Source organism: Numida meleagris, chromosome 26 (genome assembly GCF_002078875.1).
Source record: "Numida meleagris isolate 19003 breed g44 Domestic line chromosome 26, NumMel1.0, whole genome shotgun sequence".
Lineage (NCBI taxonomy): Eukaryota > Metazoa > Chordata > Aves > Galliformes > Numididae > Numida > Numida meleagris.
Window position 1 is genome coordinate 1,782,221 of NC_034434.1, and position 17,578 is coordinate 1,799,798.

Consider the following 17,578-nt stretch of genomic DNA (forward strand, 5'->3'; position numbering starts at 1 on the left):
GCAGACAGAATTCACACGGCGGTGAATTCCCTCCAAGGGTGGTCTCTGGGCTCCCTGTGGAGGCTGTGGCTCAGAGCTGGGGCTTTGTCCCTCGCTGGTGTGCAATGTGAAATCCTGGGTTTGCTCCCCAAATAACATCTGCCTCAGCCCTAGCATCACACGCACATCCCCAGGAATGGTTTCTTGGTCCTGTAGAGCAGAGGCTGTTTGTACAGCAGTGGACCGGACCTGACCGCTGTTCCCACCTCCCTGTGTCCCTGGAAGCACAGGACGAGACAGAGAAGGCTTGGAAACCTTGTATTACAAAAATAAAAGAGCGCATGGCGCGGTGTCACGCGTGGAGCCGCTGCGCCCGGCTCCAGCGCAGAACGTACCAATGGAAGGCAAATATAAAAAAGACAGACACTGTTAAACAGTCGCAGGGCAACATCCTTAAGGCTGAACAATCCCAACTGAACTGAGCTGATGTAAACCAAAGACCCTCCTTATTCAGAGCCCCAGCAAGGCAGGATTGGTGCCGGGAGCTCTGCTCTGACTTACAGGCTGGGTTGGGGCTCTCAGAGCCCTTAGATCTCCTTTCTCATGGCAGCAGGCCTGGAATGTGTGCACAGGGCTGGGATTTCACAGGGGGCAAGCACTTCTGGTCTGATCTCATCAGGGAGAGAGGGCTCCGGGTTTGGGGTCTGCACCCCGCTCACCTCTGCCCCGTCCTTACAGTCTGTAGGACCCCTCTATAGACATCCTCCAGAGGCCCCAAGGAGGGCCAGGCTGCCTCCATTCCCTACTGCTTGGGTCCCCTTTGCTTTACATCAGCTCAGTCAGCACCGGCTCAGCACTGCTCCGTGCTGTCTCCGCTGGGCTCCAGGGAAGGGTGGGCCGTGCCCTGCTCATGCCGACTTGGTCCCGCTCTCCACTTCCTTGTGCACCCACAGCTCCTTGTGCTGCTTGCGCCCAAAGCCCTCGTCGTAGTTGCCTTTACTCTTGAAGAGCTGCTGGAAGTGGGGCTTGCAGTAGAATTCCCCGTGGAGCGCCGCGTAGCTGCCCAGGCTGAGGAAGGAGAGGGGTTAGTGGGGCTCAGCGGGGGCTCGGGAGCACAGAGAGAGGGGAGGAAGGAGGAAGGAATGTGCAGGTGGCCTTTAAGCAAAAAGGGGACAGGGGGTGCTCCCCTGCCCTCCAAGAGGAGGGCTGTGATGGGCAGGTGGGTGCCCCGCTTGGAAGAGCCTCCCCAAGCCCCATAGCTCCCAGCAAGCACCACGGCAGCACCCAGCACGGCTCACCTGAGCTTGGCGTGGCAGTGCTTGCAGCAGAAGCAGGAGTTGTGGAAGACGAATTTATCCGCCACCAGCCGCTCCATGGGATACACCGTTTTCTGGCAGGCAGTGCACATCTCCTTCACTTGCGCCTTCAGGCTGAAGGACTGGGCGAGGGGAAAGCAAAGGGAGAGAGGGTGAGGAATGGGGCTTGGAGATCCTGTGCCCATCTCTCAGCGCAGCCACGTTCCCCACCATCCCTGCCGCTGTTTGCTGGAGCTCCAGTTAGCGTGAAGCAGCCCCCCTCACCCTCCCTGTGCCACTGATGCTGGGCTGGACTGGTGCTCAGGCTTTATGCTTTCTGTCCTTCCCACCTCCTCACACAGCAATAGGGTGCAGGAGAGTTGAGGTACCTTGGAGCGCTGCACTGTGCTGCCTCCTGAGTTGCTCTTTGCCTCCTAAGGAGAGAAGAGAAATCAAAGTAAGAGCCAGGACTGGCAGGAGAGGTGCTGAGCTGTGCGTGGCAGCCGGTGATGGTCTCTGAAATCTGCACCAGGAAGGCAAAGGATGTCTCGGGGGTCATGGGCACAGAGCAGCCAGCTCTGCCGTCGTGCACTGCTCACTGATGCTTGGATATAGCAGCATGCCATGTCCCTGCTTCTGTGACAAGGTGTAGCAGCACACTGGCCACTTTTGTAGTGGAGGCAGCACATGAGCACAGACCCTGGGCTCATGCAGCTCTCACCATGTGCAGGCGGTGCTCCCTGTCCTCAGCTGCCCACCAAGGCTCCAGGGCTGACATCAGCCCCTCAGCAAAGTTGAGTGGGGCAGCTGAAACATCCCTGCTTCAACATCCCTTGGGTCTCTGCAGAGTGGCTGCAGCAGAACCCCTGGCAGAGCCCTCTCTGTGACCTACACTGGCAAATCAGCACATGCTACCTTGTAAGTTTTTATTAACAACAGCTCTATTTTGTCATGAGATGCTGCTCCTGTTCCTTCTGGCCAACAAGCATTTATCCCATAGGGCTCATGCAATGCTTGGGGCTCTGCAGCGGGGGGGCTGGCAGTTTCCCCGTGCTGTACCTGGGATGCCCCTCGCTCTGATGCAGCACACGGTGCTGGCTGCCCCTCACCAGATATTTTGTTTCTGGGTTCCCCTGTTAGCAGCCAGGCGTGCTCTCGTGCTGCACAGGAAACACCCGAGGCGTCAGTGAGACCGAAAAGCTTTCACGAGTCCCTGCAGACTGTGCGTGCATGGAGGGGAGCGTGGAGCTAAGGACGTGCTGGGTGTCACTCAGAGCCCACAGCTGTCGGAGGAGCAGAAGCAGACACTGAGGTGCCCAAACCTCTGCCCTCGGGTCTCAGAGCAAGGTCTCAGTGCACCCTTAGTGCACCATCAGGCAGTGACCCCGCAGCATCACCCCGTGCCTCCCTGCCCTTCCCCTGCTGCTGCTTCAGCTCTGCTTGGGCAGCACAGCCCCATTTCTGCCCCCAAGGGTGAGCTCCCATCCCCACTCCTCCGGCCTCATCCCTCCCCAGCATTTCTCCTTTATATTTTTGGAAACAGTTTGTCTAAGAGACACACAGGAAGCTCTCACTTCACCCAGCTGCCTCTCCAGACGTTTCCCAGCTGCTCTCACCGCCTGAGGTCGGGGACGTGATTTTCCTCTCCCTCCCACTTTTGCACAAGGCTGAAGAGAAAGCCAAAGTCAACAGAGCATCGTGGGCAGCGAGGAGGCTCAAGCTGCGTAAAACCAGTTGCATCCCTCAGTGCTGGCAAAGCAACCACAGGTGCTCTGCTGGGGCTAACGGGCTCTTTCCAGGCTCTGCTGACCAGGGCTAAGGAAGATGCTGCTGCCTCGGAGCTGCCCAACATCCGCTCCCAAGGCCGCAGTGCTCCGCCGCTGCCCGTCACTTCTCGGCAGCCTCCTGGCTCCGACCAGGCACGCTATCTATTTCATGTCTGAGATATCCTCCCTCGGGGAAGGGCCATATCCTGTCCCAGCAGGGGATGTTCTCGAGCCTTTATGTTTTTCCATCTTCGATCGCTCCGATCCTAAGCAGCTCGCATGCTCGCAATTGTGATCACGGAAAGCCATGGAAACACAAACAAACAGACAGCAACCCGGGGCGAGCGGGGCGAGCAGGGCTGGACGGGGCACACCAGAGCCTGGACAACATGCTCAGCAATGTGCTCAGCAAACTGCACCTTCTGCTGGAACCTTCCCTCCCCCGGGTCCCGGTGTCTGAGCAGCAGCAACTGTGCCTTCGGTCACCCTAAAACACCAATTCCTCTACACACAACCTCCGATCTCTGAGAACAAACCCAGCTGGTTCTGAAATTCTCACGCCAACCGCGGGGGATGCGACGTACATGAGTCGGGGTTGTGCTGGCGGCTTCCGAGGCCTGGAACATGGTTCCGTCCCCTCCTCCGTTGGTTTAACCCTGAGCTTGGAGTCTGTGGGCTGATGTTCTCGGGGAGGTGTCGGAGGTGGTCCTCTTGCAACACCTGGAAAGGAAATGTCAGTGGGAGCGTGGCCGGTTTCATCACTCCAACCCCACGGCAACGCAGCCTTGCGGGAGCTGGTGCGTGATATTGGCTTCCTTGTAGGGTACAGGGGTTCCTTGGGGGATCCAAGACATCTGGGCATGCCAGATCTGGAACAGGGCTCAATGTAATGAGTTGAGGTGGAGCTAGCATGCAGCTCCGAGGCTTTCCCATAGAAAGATATTGGGCTCGGATGGGAGAGGGAGAGGAAGCAAAGTGGGAGCTGCTGTAAGCATCCTCCAAACCACGGGTGGAAGGCAGTTAGCAGGCAATGGCAAGCTGTCAGCAGGCAGGTACAGCCTCCAGCCGGGGCTGCTGTCCTGCTGAGGCAGCAAACCCAGAGCCCGGACTGTCACTGGTGCAGCCACCAAAGGATGGGCGATGCCAGATTTTAATCTAATTTTAGCCCTGAGAAGCCTTGCTGAACAGAGCAGCTCACAGCTCAGTAGAGCGAGTGATGGAAGCTTTGTCTTTTCTCAGGAGCTCAGGTTGCCTTTAGGCCGAGTGCCCATGAGGGTGAGTTTGATGCCTCCCAGCACAGTTTTAATGCAGCACAAAAAAAAAAAAAAAAAAAAAAAAAAGGCCAAAAAAAAAAAAAAAAAAAAAAAAAAAAAAAAAAAAAAAAAAAAAAAAAAGTCACCGAAAAAAACTCAACCCGCTGGGTAAAAGTCAGATGGAAAGGTACTGACTGATCCTCGGGGTTTTCCCCATTGCGCTTTACCTTCAAAACACCCATAAAAGGTCAGGGTTGATGAGCCCTGTTTTGCACATGTGAAACAGACAGAGGGTTGAGCTCACAGTGCAGAGGGAGGTGCAGAGTGGGGACACCGAGCCATGGCCTCGGCCCCTGAGCCCCCCTGTGCTGTCCTGGGTGCAAATGGGGGCAGAGGGGCAGCTCTGCAATGACGAGGGTGTGCTGCCAATCCAATCTCCCAATGACATTTGCAAACATGATTTGGGTTTGGGGAACTCTTTGGTCCCCAGAAAGCCCCAACACCCAGCAGCTGCCGTCAGGTCGAGCTGCTGCAGCCAAACACCCCAAATGAGCGACTGCTTTCAGAGCTCAGCGACCGCCCCGGGCCCCGAGCAGCAGAGCCAGGCTTCCAGACCAGGGGTGGACAGCCCTTGGTGCAAACGCTTCCCAGCCCCAGCTGAGAACACAACTCCGATTTTACCTAAATCATTTCCCGTCCTCTCTGCGGTCTGCTTGTTATTTCCTGCTCATGAGCAGGGTGGTGGCAGCGCACGCAGGCGGCTGATGCTGGGGGCCAGGCAGACTCCCCCTCCCCCATCCCCATCCTCTGGCGCAGCACCGTCCCTTCCACACATCCAGGGTCTGTGGGGTGCACAGACCCCAAGGGGAACCCAAAGAACCCACAAAACCCCTCTGGTCCATACCCCGCGTATACCTCCAGCGCGGATGCACAGCCCTTACCCTCCTCGCCTCCTTTCACCTCTCTCTGCCTGTCCCTCCAACATCTCTCCACCCCTTCCTCTTCCCCTCACAGCCCATCTTCCTCCCTTACCCCAGGTGCCTCAGTTTCCCCAGTTCCTCCATCCCCCTCCTCCCCACGATCCCTCCTGGCTCCTTCTGCTTCTGTTTTTCCCCTCACCTCTTTTCCTGCATGCAGCAGCCCCCCAATCCCGTTCCCTTCAACACCATCGCAGTTATCCCGACCCATGTCTTGGTGTTCTCCATCCAGACCCGCCCCCCAGTGCACATACCCTTCTGCAGCCCCGTGCCCGCACTCTCCCAGTCTTTGTCTCAAGTAAGAGAGGTCCCTTTGGTGTAGCTGCCCTACTGACACGAGTAGATGTTGCTAAATGTCCTTCCTGCCCAAGGACAGCAGTAGAAATCTCAAAGGGGAAGGGTGTGCTGAAGCGATAAGGGAAACAGAGCGCGTTAGAGACCACAGGAGTGTTTCTAAGAGGCTTCCAGCTGCAGTCATCGCTGTTTCAAGGAGGCATTAGCCTGCACAGGGGGGATTTGAGCCCAAAGCAGTAAACACACATTTCTGTGTGCAGAGGAACCCCCGTGGCACAGGCTTTGCTTAAGGACACGTTGCCACATTGATGTTAGGATTGCTAGTGCTGGAAGGGCTTGCTGATTTCATGAAGACCACAGATGATGACTGTGACAAAGCAAGGAAGCCCAGCCCAGGCCTCCATGGTGGATGCTGGCACCACAGCTGCTAGCCTTGATTTCTCCAGATCCCTGTTCCTAAGCTCCTTCGCCATCTACGCAGCCCAGGAAGATGAGGACTGAGCATTGAACTTCTTCTCATCATACAGCTCAGGATGGGACAAGGACCCCTTCACCCTGCACACGCTGCAGCTTTCACTCTTCCTGCCCTTCCTTGGAGCATCTGATGGCCCTCCCAGGGATCTGGACTTGAGCCCAAGGAGGTGCAGCAGCCTCTGACAGCGGCTGTGTGGCCACAGCATGGCAGGCACAGAGCTGGATCCCAGTGGCACTGAATCCAGCAGGATGCACTCAATGCCCAAACTGCCATCCAGCCTGGCTCGGGGGACTCCTTGGTGACCACAGCAAGCTGTCTTTGGCCCAGGACCTTGGGGCCGGAGCTCACCTGCAGGGCACGTGTGCTTGCTGCCATGGGAAAACAACGGGAGGAGTGTTCTCTTTTAGCACTGACCAAGGAGCTCTTTGAGCTGAGGAAGGCAGTGTTCAGCCCAGAAGCTGCTGGGTCACAAAGCATTTGTCTCACAGCCTCTCCTGTCCCCTCTCACCTGACCCTGGGGACAGATGTAAGGACAGGGAAGCATCTGGAGTGGAAATTCCCCAACTCAATGGAGGACCGCATCCTCCCCTGACCACGACCTGCCTCCAGCACATGGCATTTCCCCCTTCTCCTGCCCAGCAGTGCTGCACTCACTGCCCACCAGCCCCATCTCACCGGGCCCCCAGCCCCGAGCAGCCCGCTGCTGGCTGAGAGCCTCTCTGAAAGCTGACGATGGCTTTCCGGCCCAGGAAAGCAGCGTGACTGCGAAGGGCGAGAGGCCCCTCTCTGCCATATGGTTCCCATTAGCGGCCCTGTGAAGTCAGTGTTTACTGCTGGGATCACTGTGCCATGGCCAGAGGCTTTCCCAAAGACCAAGCACAGCAGGGGGGGAGGGATCAAGGCCCCCTCCCTCTCCATCCCAAGAAGACGCTGTGTCCCCAGCAGCATGGCATGGGCTGCACTCCTCAGAGGGGCTATCAAGCATCCCCCCCATGAAATTTGGTAGCGCTGATGCCCCCATGACCGCGATTCGTGCACACACCAGCCATGGCCAATCCATGCTATGAAACAAAGCACGGCGTAGAATCAGCATCAAACAGGCCAGCAACAGCCCAGAGACACAGCATCCCCCGTGCTGCTGCAGCTTCTCAGGCATGGAAAGGGGCAGCAAGCTGCAAGCATGGTGGTCATGGCTCCAGCCTTGGCCATGGAAGACCTCAAGTCACAGTGGTGATGGGTTGGCGGTTGGACTTGATGGTCTTAGCGGTCTTTTCCAGCCTTAATGATTCCATGATTCTAAGTTGGCTTCAGACCTGGGCTCCCAGCCAACTCTGGTGTAGGGACCCAGCCCATGTTCCTGCTGCTTTGATGCAGGACAGAGGGATCTGGAGGGAACCATCTGGGCCACTTCTACAGCCACCACGACCCTACTCAGCCCCACCACGCAGAGCTGCCCCTCTCATCCGCTTTCCATCCACGTTCTGTGCCCAGGCTGCCTCTTGAAAGGCTGCCAGCGGGCAGGAAATCTGCAGCCGAAATGCTGAGGGATGCTGACAAGGAATAGTTGTGGGGAGGAACAGGGCTGCCTTTGTCAGGGCAACAATGGAGGACCCACACGAGCCAGGGGAAGCCCCTGCCCAGCGCTCTGCTCTCCCACCTTCAGCCCTGGGAGCGCCAGGTCCAGCCCTGCCCCGAGGTGCAGGAGGATGCTGCTGGGATCCATCTGTTTTCCAGCAGTGGGAACTGAAGCACAGAGTAGCCCATCCCTTGGACGACAGCCATGTTTTATGGCATCCATTAAGCATCATGAAGGGAATCTCTGCTCCCTGGGTTCTGCTGTCTCACTCGGAGTTCAGAGAGCGGGCAAATGCAGCAGGGAGCTGCTGGGTGGAGGAGAGGAGCTTCTGTTCCAGGCAGAGAAATATCTCTCGTTAGTGCCAGATGATAGAGCAGGCAGCAACGACCACAATCGCAGGTTGGGAGGTTCAGGTTGGGCATTAGGCACAAATGCTTCATAGGGAAGAAGACTTGGAAGCTCTGCAGCACAGTACTAATTAAGTGCAGTACAAACAAGCACAGCAGGCAGATAGCAGTTTTGTCCCTTCCACCCCCTTCTCAGTTTTTCCTTAGTCTTAGGAGACTACCCCCACGTTCTCCCCAGCAACTTCACCTCCCAGTTTCCTACCAACAAGTTCATCCATTTGCTGTTAGCCTGGAATGTCGCTCCCAGTTTGCCCACTATCACTTCTGCCTCCCAGAAGTACTCATAGTACTCATGGAGGGTATGCCTAACAGCCTTCTCTTTTTCGGCCAGGAGAAGCCAAATCCCTTTTAATCTGTTCCTATCAGACAGGTTCTCCATCCCTACTGCTACACTGGAGGAGGGCTCAGACCTTTGCATCCCGCTTGGAACCCTTCCCTGGCAGCACACATCCGTGCTGCTGCACTCTTCCTCTGTTACCTCTGCAGTAATCCCAAATGCTCATTCTCCTGCAGTGCCCTCCGCTCGCTGGCCATATGGAGTGGGCTCTGGGCACACCAGAGGAGTGAGAAATATATCGTGTATTTAATGACTGCAGTAATCCCTTCACCCAGATTTAATGTTTTCCCATCCCAGAGCTTTGCTAATAGCTAGGTAAGCTCTGCAACACCCCCAGATGGCAGATAAAAAGTGACTTAACAGGGAAGCAAAAGGCAGACACCTCTGGGGACGTGGCAGTGCCTGACAATGGGCAGCAAGAGCTGAGGATGGGCATCAAGGAAAAGGAAAACCCCAGCTGAGGCCAAAGGAGCTGATGTAGGCTCACAGACCTGCAGGAGGAAACCACAAGTGGAACTCCCTTCCCTAACAAGAAGTCTCATGGGACTTCTGATGACCAAAAAAGTCCAGCATTTCTGCGGTGAGCCTTACGAAAACGAAGATGCACCCGGCCACTGCGCACCCTGTGCTGAGCTGGACCCTCACTGCTCACCTGGGAGCTCGCTTCCTGCAGGACCCCGTGGAGAGAGGACGGCAGCACTGAGGCTTTATGGGACTACACTCAATCAGTTGCCCTGCCATTATTTTTTAATCGGCATTAATAATGCTGCAGGCATGCTGTCCCCGGCCCCAAATACACGGCAGCTCAGCTGGGAGAGCCCTCGTGCAATGCCTTCGGTGCACAAAGCCCCATTTCCAAAGCACAACGCAGGCTGCCACACGACCCCGGTGTTCCAGAACGGATGCCCACCCCATCAACAGAAACCAGCTGAAAACTGATAAATAAGTGTCATCTGCGTGGTACCTTAGCTGGTCTGGAGCGATCCAAAGGGATTACAGGGATCAGATCATTCCCATGTAACCCAATGGTTACAGCACGAGGCTGCCACTTGGGAGCCCTGGGGCTGATCCCAGCTCGGCTGTAGTTTTTGGGTGATGCTGAACACAACATTCTGGGTGTTTTGTTTTCTTTCCCCCCCCCATTCCCTTTCCCTCTCCTGAAAGCAGAGCTGCTTCCCTTTGTGAAGCCCTGAGGGGGTCCCCAGCTGCTCGGGGCAATGTCAGAGCTGGGGGTGTATTCATGTTGGGATTAAATCTCACGGTCATGTAACATCCTCCCAAGGGGGTGATGGAAGACCTGTGGCTGGGGGAGGGGGGTGTAAAGCGGGGCTGGATGGGTGCTGGGAGACACAGCACTGAGAGTCAGGGGCAGCAGCCAAGGGGGGGGGTAGGGGAGCGGGGATCTAACAGGTTTTCTTCCATCTTCGCTCTTTCTGATCAGCTTAAGAAAATGGATCTGTCCAACCCCACCACACCCCCAGGCACGGGATGCAGCACACAACAAAGAGGGATCTCGGCGCAGCTGGGGAGCCCCAAAACGATGCACCCCCGCCCCAAAACACCACACTCCCAGATCCTATTCACTCCCCTCCTCACTCAATGCCGGGTGCAAGCCTCTCTCCCCCACCTCACTCAGGGCATGGGGTGTCCCCCCCAAGCCCTCCAACAGCATCCCAACCCCAAAACGCACCCGATGCTCAGACAGCATCCCCCCGCGTGCTCCCCCACCCCAAAGTCTCTCGACCGAGCCACCTCCCAAAGCAAAGTTCCTGCCTGGGGGGCCACCCTCCTTGGGGGAAGCATACATTTTTTTTGGGGGGGGGAGGGGGAGGGAAGGAGAAGGGAGGGTGGTGAAACCCCCCACCTGCTGCACGGCCCCAGCTGGCAGCGCTGCTCTCGGGGCTCCCCACCTGCACCCTCCCTTCTCTCCATCTCCCCCTCTCCGAGCCTCCCCCCCCCGCTCCCCAAAGCCCCAAGCTCCCACCCTGCTTTGTTCCCCTCCCCCGTTGTTCCCGACAAACCCAGACCCACCATACCCCCGGGCTCCGCCGCCGAGCAGAAGAAGGGCTCAGCCCTCACCACGCTCCGTCCGTCCGTCCGTCCGTCCGTTTGTCGTTCGCTCCGTCCCTTCCGCGCTCGGGCGCGCTCTCTGCGCGTTCCCCCCCCCCCCCCCCGCCCCGCAGCCCCTTTTATCGCGCGGCCGCCGCGGTGATTGGTTCCCTGCGCGGTGCGGCTCCGAGCGCCGCTCCTTTGTGTGCAGCCGCCTCTCCCTCACCCGGCGGCCCCCGCTGCCCCCGGCCCCCAAACCGCACCGCCCGCCCCGTCCCACCGCCGCCTGCTTTCCTTCCGCACCCCCTCCCCCCACCCCCCCAGCTCCTCGCCACCCGCCGTGGGTTCGGGGCCACGAAGGCAGCGGGGTGCGGGTCCCCCCCGGCTCTGCGCGGCCGCCCCCTCAGCGAGGGGAGCCGCGATGGTTTCGGGCGCTTTGCCCCGTGGAGGGGGTGGCAGAGGCGCGCGGAGCGGCGCCACGTGGGAGGATGGGGTTCGGTTGGGGTCGGGGTTCGGTTGGGGTCGGGGTTTCGCCAGGAAGAGGGCGAAGGGCGGCGCTGGGCAAAGCGGGGGGAGCGGAGCAGGGACGGGAGCGCGGCCCCGTGCTCCTGTTGGCCGCGTGCACGCGCCGAGCGGGGCGATCGATCCCGGAGCAACGCATCCCTGCGAATCGTCGGGCTGCAGAATTGGCGGCGGTGTTCACCAGGAGAGGAGATCTCGGTGCCGTCGCCGCGTGGTCGTGCAGCACCTGCATCCCCACGCACGCGCACGCGAACACGCGTGCACGTTGATACCCACACGCGTGCAGGCACTCCCGTGAAATTGCACGGTGCGTGCGTGCTAACCTGCTCGTGCACGTGGACGCTTGGGTGCGCACATGCATGTGCTCACGCGCACACGCAGACGTGCACGCGGTGCATACACGCGCGCTCAGCTTTGTGCACTCGCATGCTCGTACACTCACGAATGCATGCTAAAGTGCTCGTGCACGCGCGTGCACATGCATGCGCGTGCACGTCGGCGCGCGCTCACGCACACACACTGGTGCACGCGCACCCCAAGCGGTTGCTATGGAGACTCGCGAGTCCCCAGCAGCAGGGGGAGCGGCTCCCTCCTCTCTGCGCCCTCCCCGCCTGCAGGGGGCGCTCTCCCCCGCCCTCCCCCAGGCGCCGCCGCTCTCCCCGCAGCACGAGTCCTCCCGGCCAGCAGGGGGCGCTGTGGCGCTTCCAGGGCCACTCTATCCGGCGGCGGCGGCGCAAGATGGCGGAGGAGGGCTCAGTGTGCAGCTTCGTCTTCAAGAAACGGGGCCAGGCGGCGGGTAGGGGCCGGAGGAAGCGGCCCAGTAGCGACCAAGAGCAGGGTGAGGGCCGTGGGGGCTGCCGGGGGGTGATATGCCCTGAACTGGCCTATTACGATGCCCGGGGGAGGTGAGGGAAGGTCTAGTGCCACCCTGGGTCGTACTCCCAGGCGATGGGGCCTGGCCCTCAGCCGGTGAGTTGTGCGGGTGAGGGGCCCCGCGGCGGCTTTGCCACCATCCCCGGGGGGTGCCGTTATCCTCCCGCAGAGCCGCGGGTGTCCCCTGCCCGCCGAGCCCCGCGTTTCGGCCCCCCCAGCGCCCCTCAGCCCCGCGCTGTGCCCCGCAGAGAGCAGCGGCGAGGAGGGCAGCACGGTGGTGCGGAAGGAGCGGCGGCGGGAGACCCCCAACCCCATGATCCAGAAGGTAAGGTGCCCACAGGGCACTGCGCTGCCCAGGGCTCAGTCCGGGTGCTGTGTTGGGCCCGTCCGTCCCTCACACACGCTGTCTGCTTGCCTTTCAGACCAGGAGGTGCACGAAGGAGCGGCCCTCGTACGCGCTGAGCAGCAGCGATGAGGACGATCCCTCGAGGGAGATCGGAGTCACGTACAAATCAACAAGGTCGGCGGTAAGGACTGAGCGCAGATGTGCTTCTGGGATGAGGTCAGCTGGGGCTGGCTGCAAATATGAAATCAGCTCTTGTTTGGTTGGTTGGTTTTTTACCTGTCCCTTCCCTCTTAACACACAAGCATTGTGTGCTAGGTTTATTCTTCTGATAAGCCCTGCATCATCAGGAGTTCATCTAAGATTAGTCTTTCCCTCTTGGAAGTGGGAATTAAAACCCCTAGGTGTGACTAGGCTTGCCTAACACTGCAGAGTTTTCAGTTATAGGAGCACCTGAATCAGATTTGCTCGATTATTGGGCTCATATTGTCAGCTTTAGAGCACCTTCCTCCATAAGGTATTCATGTAACGTAGAAGGTACTCACATCCTTTTTCTTGTGAGTAGTGATAGGGTAAGAGCTTCAGAGAGAGGTCAGTGTTTTCTTAGGATTGACAGGTGGGGAGACCTCAGGGTCCTGTTAACAGTTGGAGTGGAGAGAAATCACTTTTGAAGTTTTGGACACAGCTAAAAAATGCTCTTCTCATTGGATTTTTCTCAAACTTTCCTCTTCATTCCGTGACATTGTGTCCCTCAATAAGAGTCTGGTCAAGATACATGTAGGATTAAAAGCAACTACCAGCATTTGCTGTGTAGATGCTTTTTATTCCTCTTCAGACTTGCTTCCTTACTCTCTGTGTCTCCTTTTCTTTCTGTGTAAAATGGGAATAGTGTCCAGCTATTCCCAGTCAAAGATGCAAGGTCAGACTGAGGTCTCATTATCACATTAGAGATTAATATGAAGACTTACGCTGTAATGAGGAAGCCAAGGGAGGGCAGCATGTTCTTAGGAGGAGGTGGAGGCTTTGGGGCTCCAGGAGCTTTTAGCATGTAAGTTGAATTTGTTTTTAATTTGAGGCTGGTTGTAATTATTCTTTGGTTTCTGTGGAGGTGTTCCTGAAGAGCTGACAAAACCTAGGAGTAAGTGTTTGTCCACTGTATTCAGGAGGAGCCAAAACCAGATCACTGAGTTAAAACTGAGTGCAGGCCGCCCACAGCCAGGCTAAAAGTTCAGATGCAGCATCCTGTGTGTGGGTGGAGTGGTCTCATGATTGAAGTGTTGAACGTGGGAGACCTGAGATCAATTTCCAGCTAAGACAAGGCAAAGCTTGAAGGAGTTAAGTGTAGACTAGTGTGTCCTGACTTTGCAGGCCAAAACTTGGGAGCAATCAGTAATTAGCATCCTGTCTTTCACAAGCTGCTGGAGGGTGAAGCAGGCCATGCCCAGTACTTGTTCAGTGACTGACACTCCAGGTAGCTGAGGGGCTTTCTATCTTGTACAGGCTTTCTCTTTACTGTTGTCACAAGTTGTTCTTGCTTTTCAGAAACCTGTTGGTCCAGAGGACATGGGGGCCACAGCAGTGTACGAACTGGACACAGAGAAGGATAAAGATGCCCAGGCCATCTTCGAGCGCAGCCAGAAAATCCAAGAGGTCAGTCAGCCTCACTTTTAAGAGTTAATGCAATGCAGAAGGAGTATGTGTGCTTATCCCTTTTTGCATGCCAAGAGTTTAAGTCTTTTCTTCCCTGTGCATTTGAGAGGCCAAAAGTGTTGCCTGTGTAAATAGGGGAGCTTCCTGGCGTTATTGACTTCTTGGTATTAAGGAAGGCATGGCCAGGAAGGGAGGTTGGTATCGGAGAGGTAAAAGCTAGCTTGTGACATGAAGCTCTTCTGACCCTTAGTTGCCTTTCTTTTTTCTTTTCTAGGAACTGAGAGGAAAAGAAGATGATAAAATTTACCGTGGTATTAACAACTACCAGAAGTATGTGAAGCCCAAGGACACATCAATGGGAAATGCCTCTTCAGGAATGGTCAGGTAGGTTGGGATGAGCCTGGGATGGAGGGAACCACAGAGAATTTCAGACATCGTCCCCAAAGGCACTTGTCTGGGGCTGAAATGTTGCTGTTCTTGCCAACTTGTTCCAGTCTAATGAGTTTGGTGTCTGGTTCTGACCAGGCCCCCAGGGGCCTTCTCCACTGCATCGGTGCTGCTGGCCTGAGCCTTCTCCCACCCTTTCAGAAAAGGACCCATCCGTGCTCCAGAGCACTTGCGGGCCACAGTGCGATGGGATTACCAACCAGACATCTGTAAGGACTACAAGGAAACAGGGTTCTGCGGCTTTGGAGGTGAGTGGATCTTGCCTCTAGGTGAACACGTACTGCACCAGATCTGCAAAGGGATCCAATCCAGATGGTGACCCCAAGTTTGTGGCACTAAGATGCACACTTATAATTCTCAGGTACTTGTTTGCAGAGTTAGTATTTCCTCACCTGAGGTTACGTGGGGATGGGATTTCCTGTTCCTTATCCCACTTCCCGTGTGGGTAAATGCTGGAGCTCTTGCTGTGGCATTCAGAGCATGATGCTTGTGGCCTGTTGATCCTGAGAGGAAAGTATGGCCTGCTTGGCCCTGCCCTGGAGCATGGGTGGATGGAGAAGCATTCGGGTTTCACCTTGTGCTGGGCAAAGCTCAGGCTGCCCCTGAATAAGGTGTCCTGTGAACAGCTAGGCAATGGGGGAACAGTGTTCATCCCTTCTCCTTTGTGCTTTTCAGACAGCTGCAAATTCCTCCACGACCGCTCAGACTACAAACACGGCTGGCAGATAGAACGGGAACTGGATGAAGGCCGGTACGGAGTCAATGGTATGGCACAGCCCCTCTGCTCTCCTGCTCCCTAAGCCAATGGTGTACAAGGCCACAAGGTCCTGCCTTCTCTCATGCTGTAGAGTGAATGTGACTTGCAGACTTTTCTGTCTCCAACTGCACCAAGCAATGGGTTCATTAGATAGAACTCCTCATTCCACAAAGCTATGGAACTCCCTGCTGCAGAATTACCTTAGCACCAGTAACAGCTGTCAGTGCTGTGCAAATCTGCTGCTTTCAGATTACCACTGACTGCTACCAGGGAGGATTATTTGCTCTGTCTGTCTATATAGAGTATAGCACTCTGCTATTGTATGAATGCCAGCAGCGAGCAGTGTGGAGCTGGGGAGATAGAGCCATCTCCTGCACCATAGATGCCCAGGAGCTAGAATGCTTTCATGCTACGTCACTTCACTATTTCTCACTCAGTGTCCATATCTGTGGCCCGAGGATGAAGCTGAGTGTTGCTTATGAACCCCTGTGCAGTTGCAGAGAAGGGGATGTTCTCTGAGTTGGAGCTGAAGAGTTTAGTAGCAGCTGTTTTGGAAAAAAAGGTGAAAAATAGGGGACTGGAGGACATGTCTCTTTATAGCAGCAAGTGGGCGTCGCAGAAAATTTGCTCCTGTGAGATGAGCAACAAGCACACTGCCTCATTAGACCTAATTATATCTCAATCCCACACATGTTTCTGACATCAGTGACACCCAGATGCTAGAACTCTATTGTTTCCAGCAGAGATTCAGTCCTACCTGCTGTACTTTCTCCATATTCAATATTTCATGCTGGCCTGGCTGCCTCTGCTCTCATGCCAGTCTGGTTAACTTTCTCTTGTGCAGATGAGGAAAACTATGAGGTGAGCAGTGATGAGGAGGATATGCCTTTCAAATGTTTCATCTGCAGAAGTTCCTTCAAGAACCCTGTGGTCACCAAGTAAGTGAGAGAGCCAGAATATCTGTAGTGGGTTGAGTCCACTGGTCATTCATTCATTTGCTGCAGTAGCAAACAGTCATTGTCCGCATGCTGGTGGGTAGAACATGGTTGTTGTCTGCTTTTCTGGTGGCTGGGGAAAGCCTCTGATATCCAGGCAGTCTCATAACTACATCTCAAGCATCTCCTTGGTAGGGATCTCAAGCCTTTGTTGTCCAAGCACCTTTTAGATTTCCACTGATTGTGTCGCCTTGCAGCAGCCGTGCTGCTGGCTGTCCTGGCAAGTACCTGCTATCTCCATGCTTCCCCCAGGGAATACCACAACCTGTCAAATACAGCACTTGTATCTGTGCTGTCTCTGGAAGAGCTCGCTGGTGGCTGCGTGCAGACATTCAGCATCAGTGAAGCAATGCTGAAATAGCTTTTATGAGGACGGCTGAGAACATGGGGGCCAGTGCTGCAGAGGGAACTGTGCACCCAGCTTACTTTTGCATCCCTCCGGGCTCAGAAGTCAATTGTTTCTAACTCCTGGATGCAGCGGTTGTATCTGGTGACTGGCAGTGCCATCTGTCTCTCCGTACAGGTGTAGGCATTACTTCTGTGAGAGTTGTGCCCTCCAGCACTATCGCAAATCCCAACGCTGTTACGTGTGTGACAAGCAAACCAATGGAGTCTTCAACCCAGCCAAAGGTAACGGGCACCTGTGGGAAGGAGGGCTCCTGATGTTTGCTCGTGGTGTTTGGTGGCTGCGAGTTGGAGCTCACAGGTAAAGCACTCAGTGCTTGGAGACACCACGTCAGGGCCCGGGTGTCTCCACAGGTGTGTAAAGAGCATTTGTGTTTGCCCAGATGAGGAACTTGGGGAGGTTGACCTCGGGTGAGGGTACTGGGGAGTGAAGAGAGTAGCTTTTCTGATGCTGTTGTTTGCAGGTCAGTAATCCACTGACAGAGCCTGTAACTGTAGCATCTGAAGCCTTGGGCTCTGCGAATGGTGGTAGTTCCTGGCTTAGCCTTTGTGTGGTCAGGTGATTTTTGGTAGGTGCCTTAGTTCTTGGGGAGAGGTGTGCTTACAGGTCTCGGGCACCCAGCTTTGCTGTTGGGCATCCCCCAGACCTGGGGTCTCATGCTGCCTCTTCCTGCTTTTCAGAGCTCATGGCAAAATTGGAAAAACACAAGGGGGAGGAGGAGGAGGAGTCGTCAGACCACTCAGACCATGGAGAAGACCCACACTAGCGAAGCACCCTGTTTTGTATGTAGCCAAATAAAGTTTTCATGGGAAGAATACACTGATGGCAGCACTTGCCTTTGGGCCAGCAGCTGTAGCCATTGATTGTTCATCCAACCGGTGGTTGCTAAAATGGAAGCACAAGTGGTGCCAGTCTTCATTCACTGCTCTGTGAAGGCACAGGACAGAACAGGTGAGCTGAGAGCTGTCCTCTGTGCCATCAGCAGGACCACACCAGGGCCTGGGGAAGGAGGGGTTAACCCTGTTAGTTATTTTTGACAAGGTGTTGCTATTTCACTCCGAACTTGGCAGTTATCCTCTCGTGTCCTGCCAGCTAGCTATGGAAGCATAAGAAGCTATCCTGAAGTTACAGGGAGCAATCTTTATCCTGCAATTTAAGTCCATAAAATTTGACCATG

The 17,578-nt window shown here is 56.0% G+C and overlaps 2 protein-coding genes across 8 annotated transcripts; one reads left to right on the forward strand and one right to left on the reverse strand.

Moving 5' to 3' along the window:
* On the reverse strand, window positions 279-10,550 carry LIMD2 (LIM domain containing 2). 7 transcript variants are annotated; one of them, XM_021377798.1, is made up of 5 exons: window positions 10,396-10,550; window positions 3,625-3,760; window positions 1,664-1,708; window positions 1,278-1,417; window positions 279-1,047 (listed from the first exon to the last, which is right to left on the reverse strand). In XM_021377798.1, exons 2-5 carry the CDS (start codon window positions 3,664-3,666, stop codon window positions 888-890), a joined length of 387 nt encoding a protein of 128 aa, XP_021233473.1. In that variant the 5' UTR covers window positions 3,667-3,760; window positions 10,396-10,550; the 3' UTR covers window positions 279-887. The 7 variants fall into 7 exon arrangements, with proteins under 7 accessions (XP_021233473.1, XP_021233474.1, XP_021233480.1 ...); XM_021377799.1 differs by having other exon boundaries at window positions 10,391-10,550; XM_021377805.1 differs by having other exon boundaries at window positions 10,439-10,528.
* RNF113A (ring finger protein 113A) lies at window positions 11,360-17,218 on the forward strand. The gene is made up of 10 exons (XM_021377784.1): window positions 11,360-11,768; window positions 12,052-12,128; window positions 12,226-12,330; window positions 13,689-13,796; window positions 14,071-14,180; window positions 14,385-14,491; window positions 14,919-15,008; window positions 15,845-15,938; window positions 16,519-16,625; window positions 17,082-17,218. The coding sequence occupies exons 1-10, from the start codon at window positions 11,375-11,377 to the stop codon at window positions 17,165-17,167; spliced, it is 1,278 nt and encodes a 425-aa protein (XP_021233459.1). The 5' UTR covers window positions 11,360-11,374; the 3' UTR covers window positions 17,168-17,218.

Excerpts from the sequence above, each read along its gene's own strand:
- LIMD2 (XM_021377798.1), bottom strand. The coding sequence starts at position 3,666 with ATGTTCCAGGCCTCGGAAGCCGCCAGCACAACCCCGACTCAT. Across the intron at positions 1,418-1,663 it reads GCACAGTGCAGCGCTCCAAG|TCCTTCAGCCTGAAGGCGCA; the intron begins GTACCTCAACTC and ends CCCCTCGCCCAG. Across the intron at positions 1,048-1,277 it reads CACTGCCACGCCAAGCTCAG|CCTGGGCAGCTACGCGGCGC; the intron begins GTGAGCCGTGCT and ends CTCCTTCCTCAG.
- RNF113A (XM_021377784.1), top strand. The coding sequence starts at position 11,375 with ATGCATGCTAAAGTGCTCGTGCACGCGCGTGCACATGCATGCGCGTGC. Across the intron at positions 13,797-14,070 it reads GCAGCCAGAAAATCCAAGAG|GAACTGAGAGGAAAAGAAGA; the intron begins GTCAGTCAGCCT and ends TTTCTTTTCTAG. Across the intron at positions 16,626-17,081 it reads AGTCTTCAACCCAGCCAAAG|AGCTCATGGCAAAATTGGAA; the intron begins GTAACGGGCACC and ends CCTGCTTTTCAG.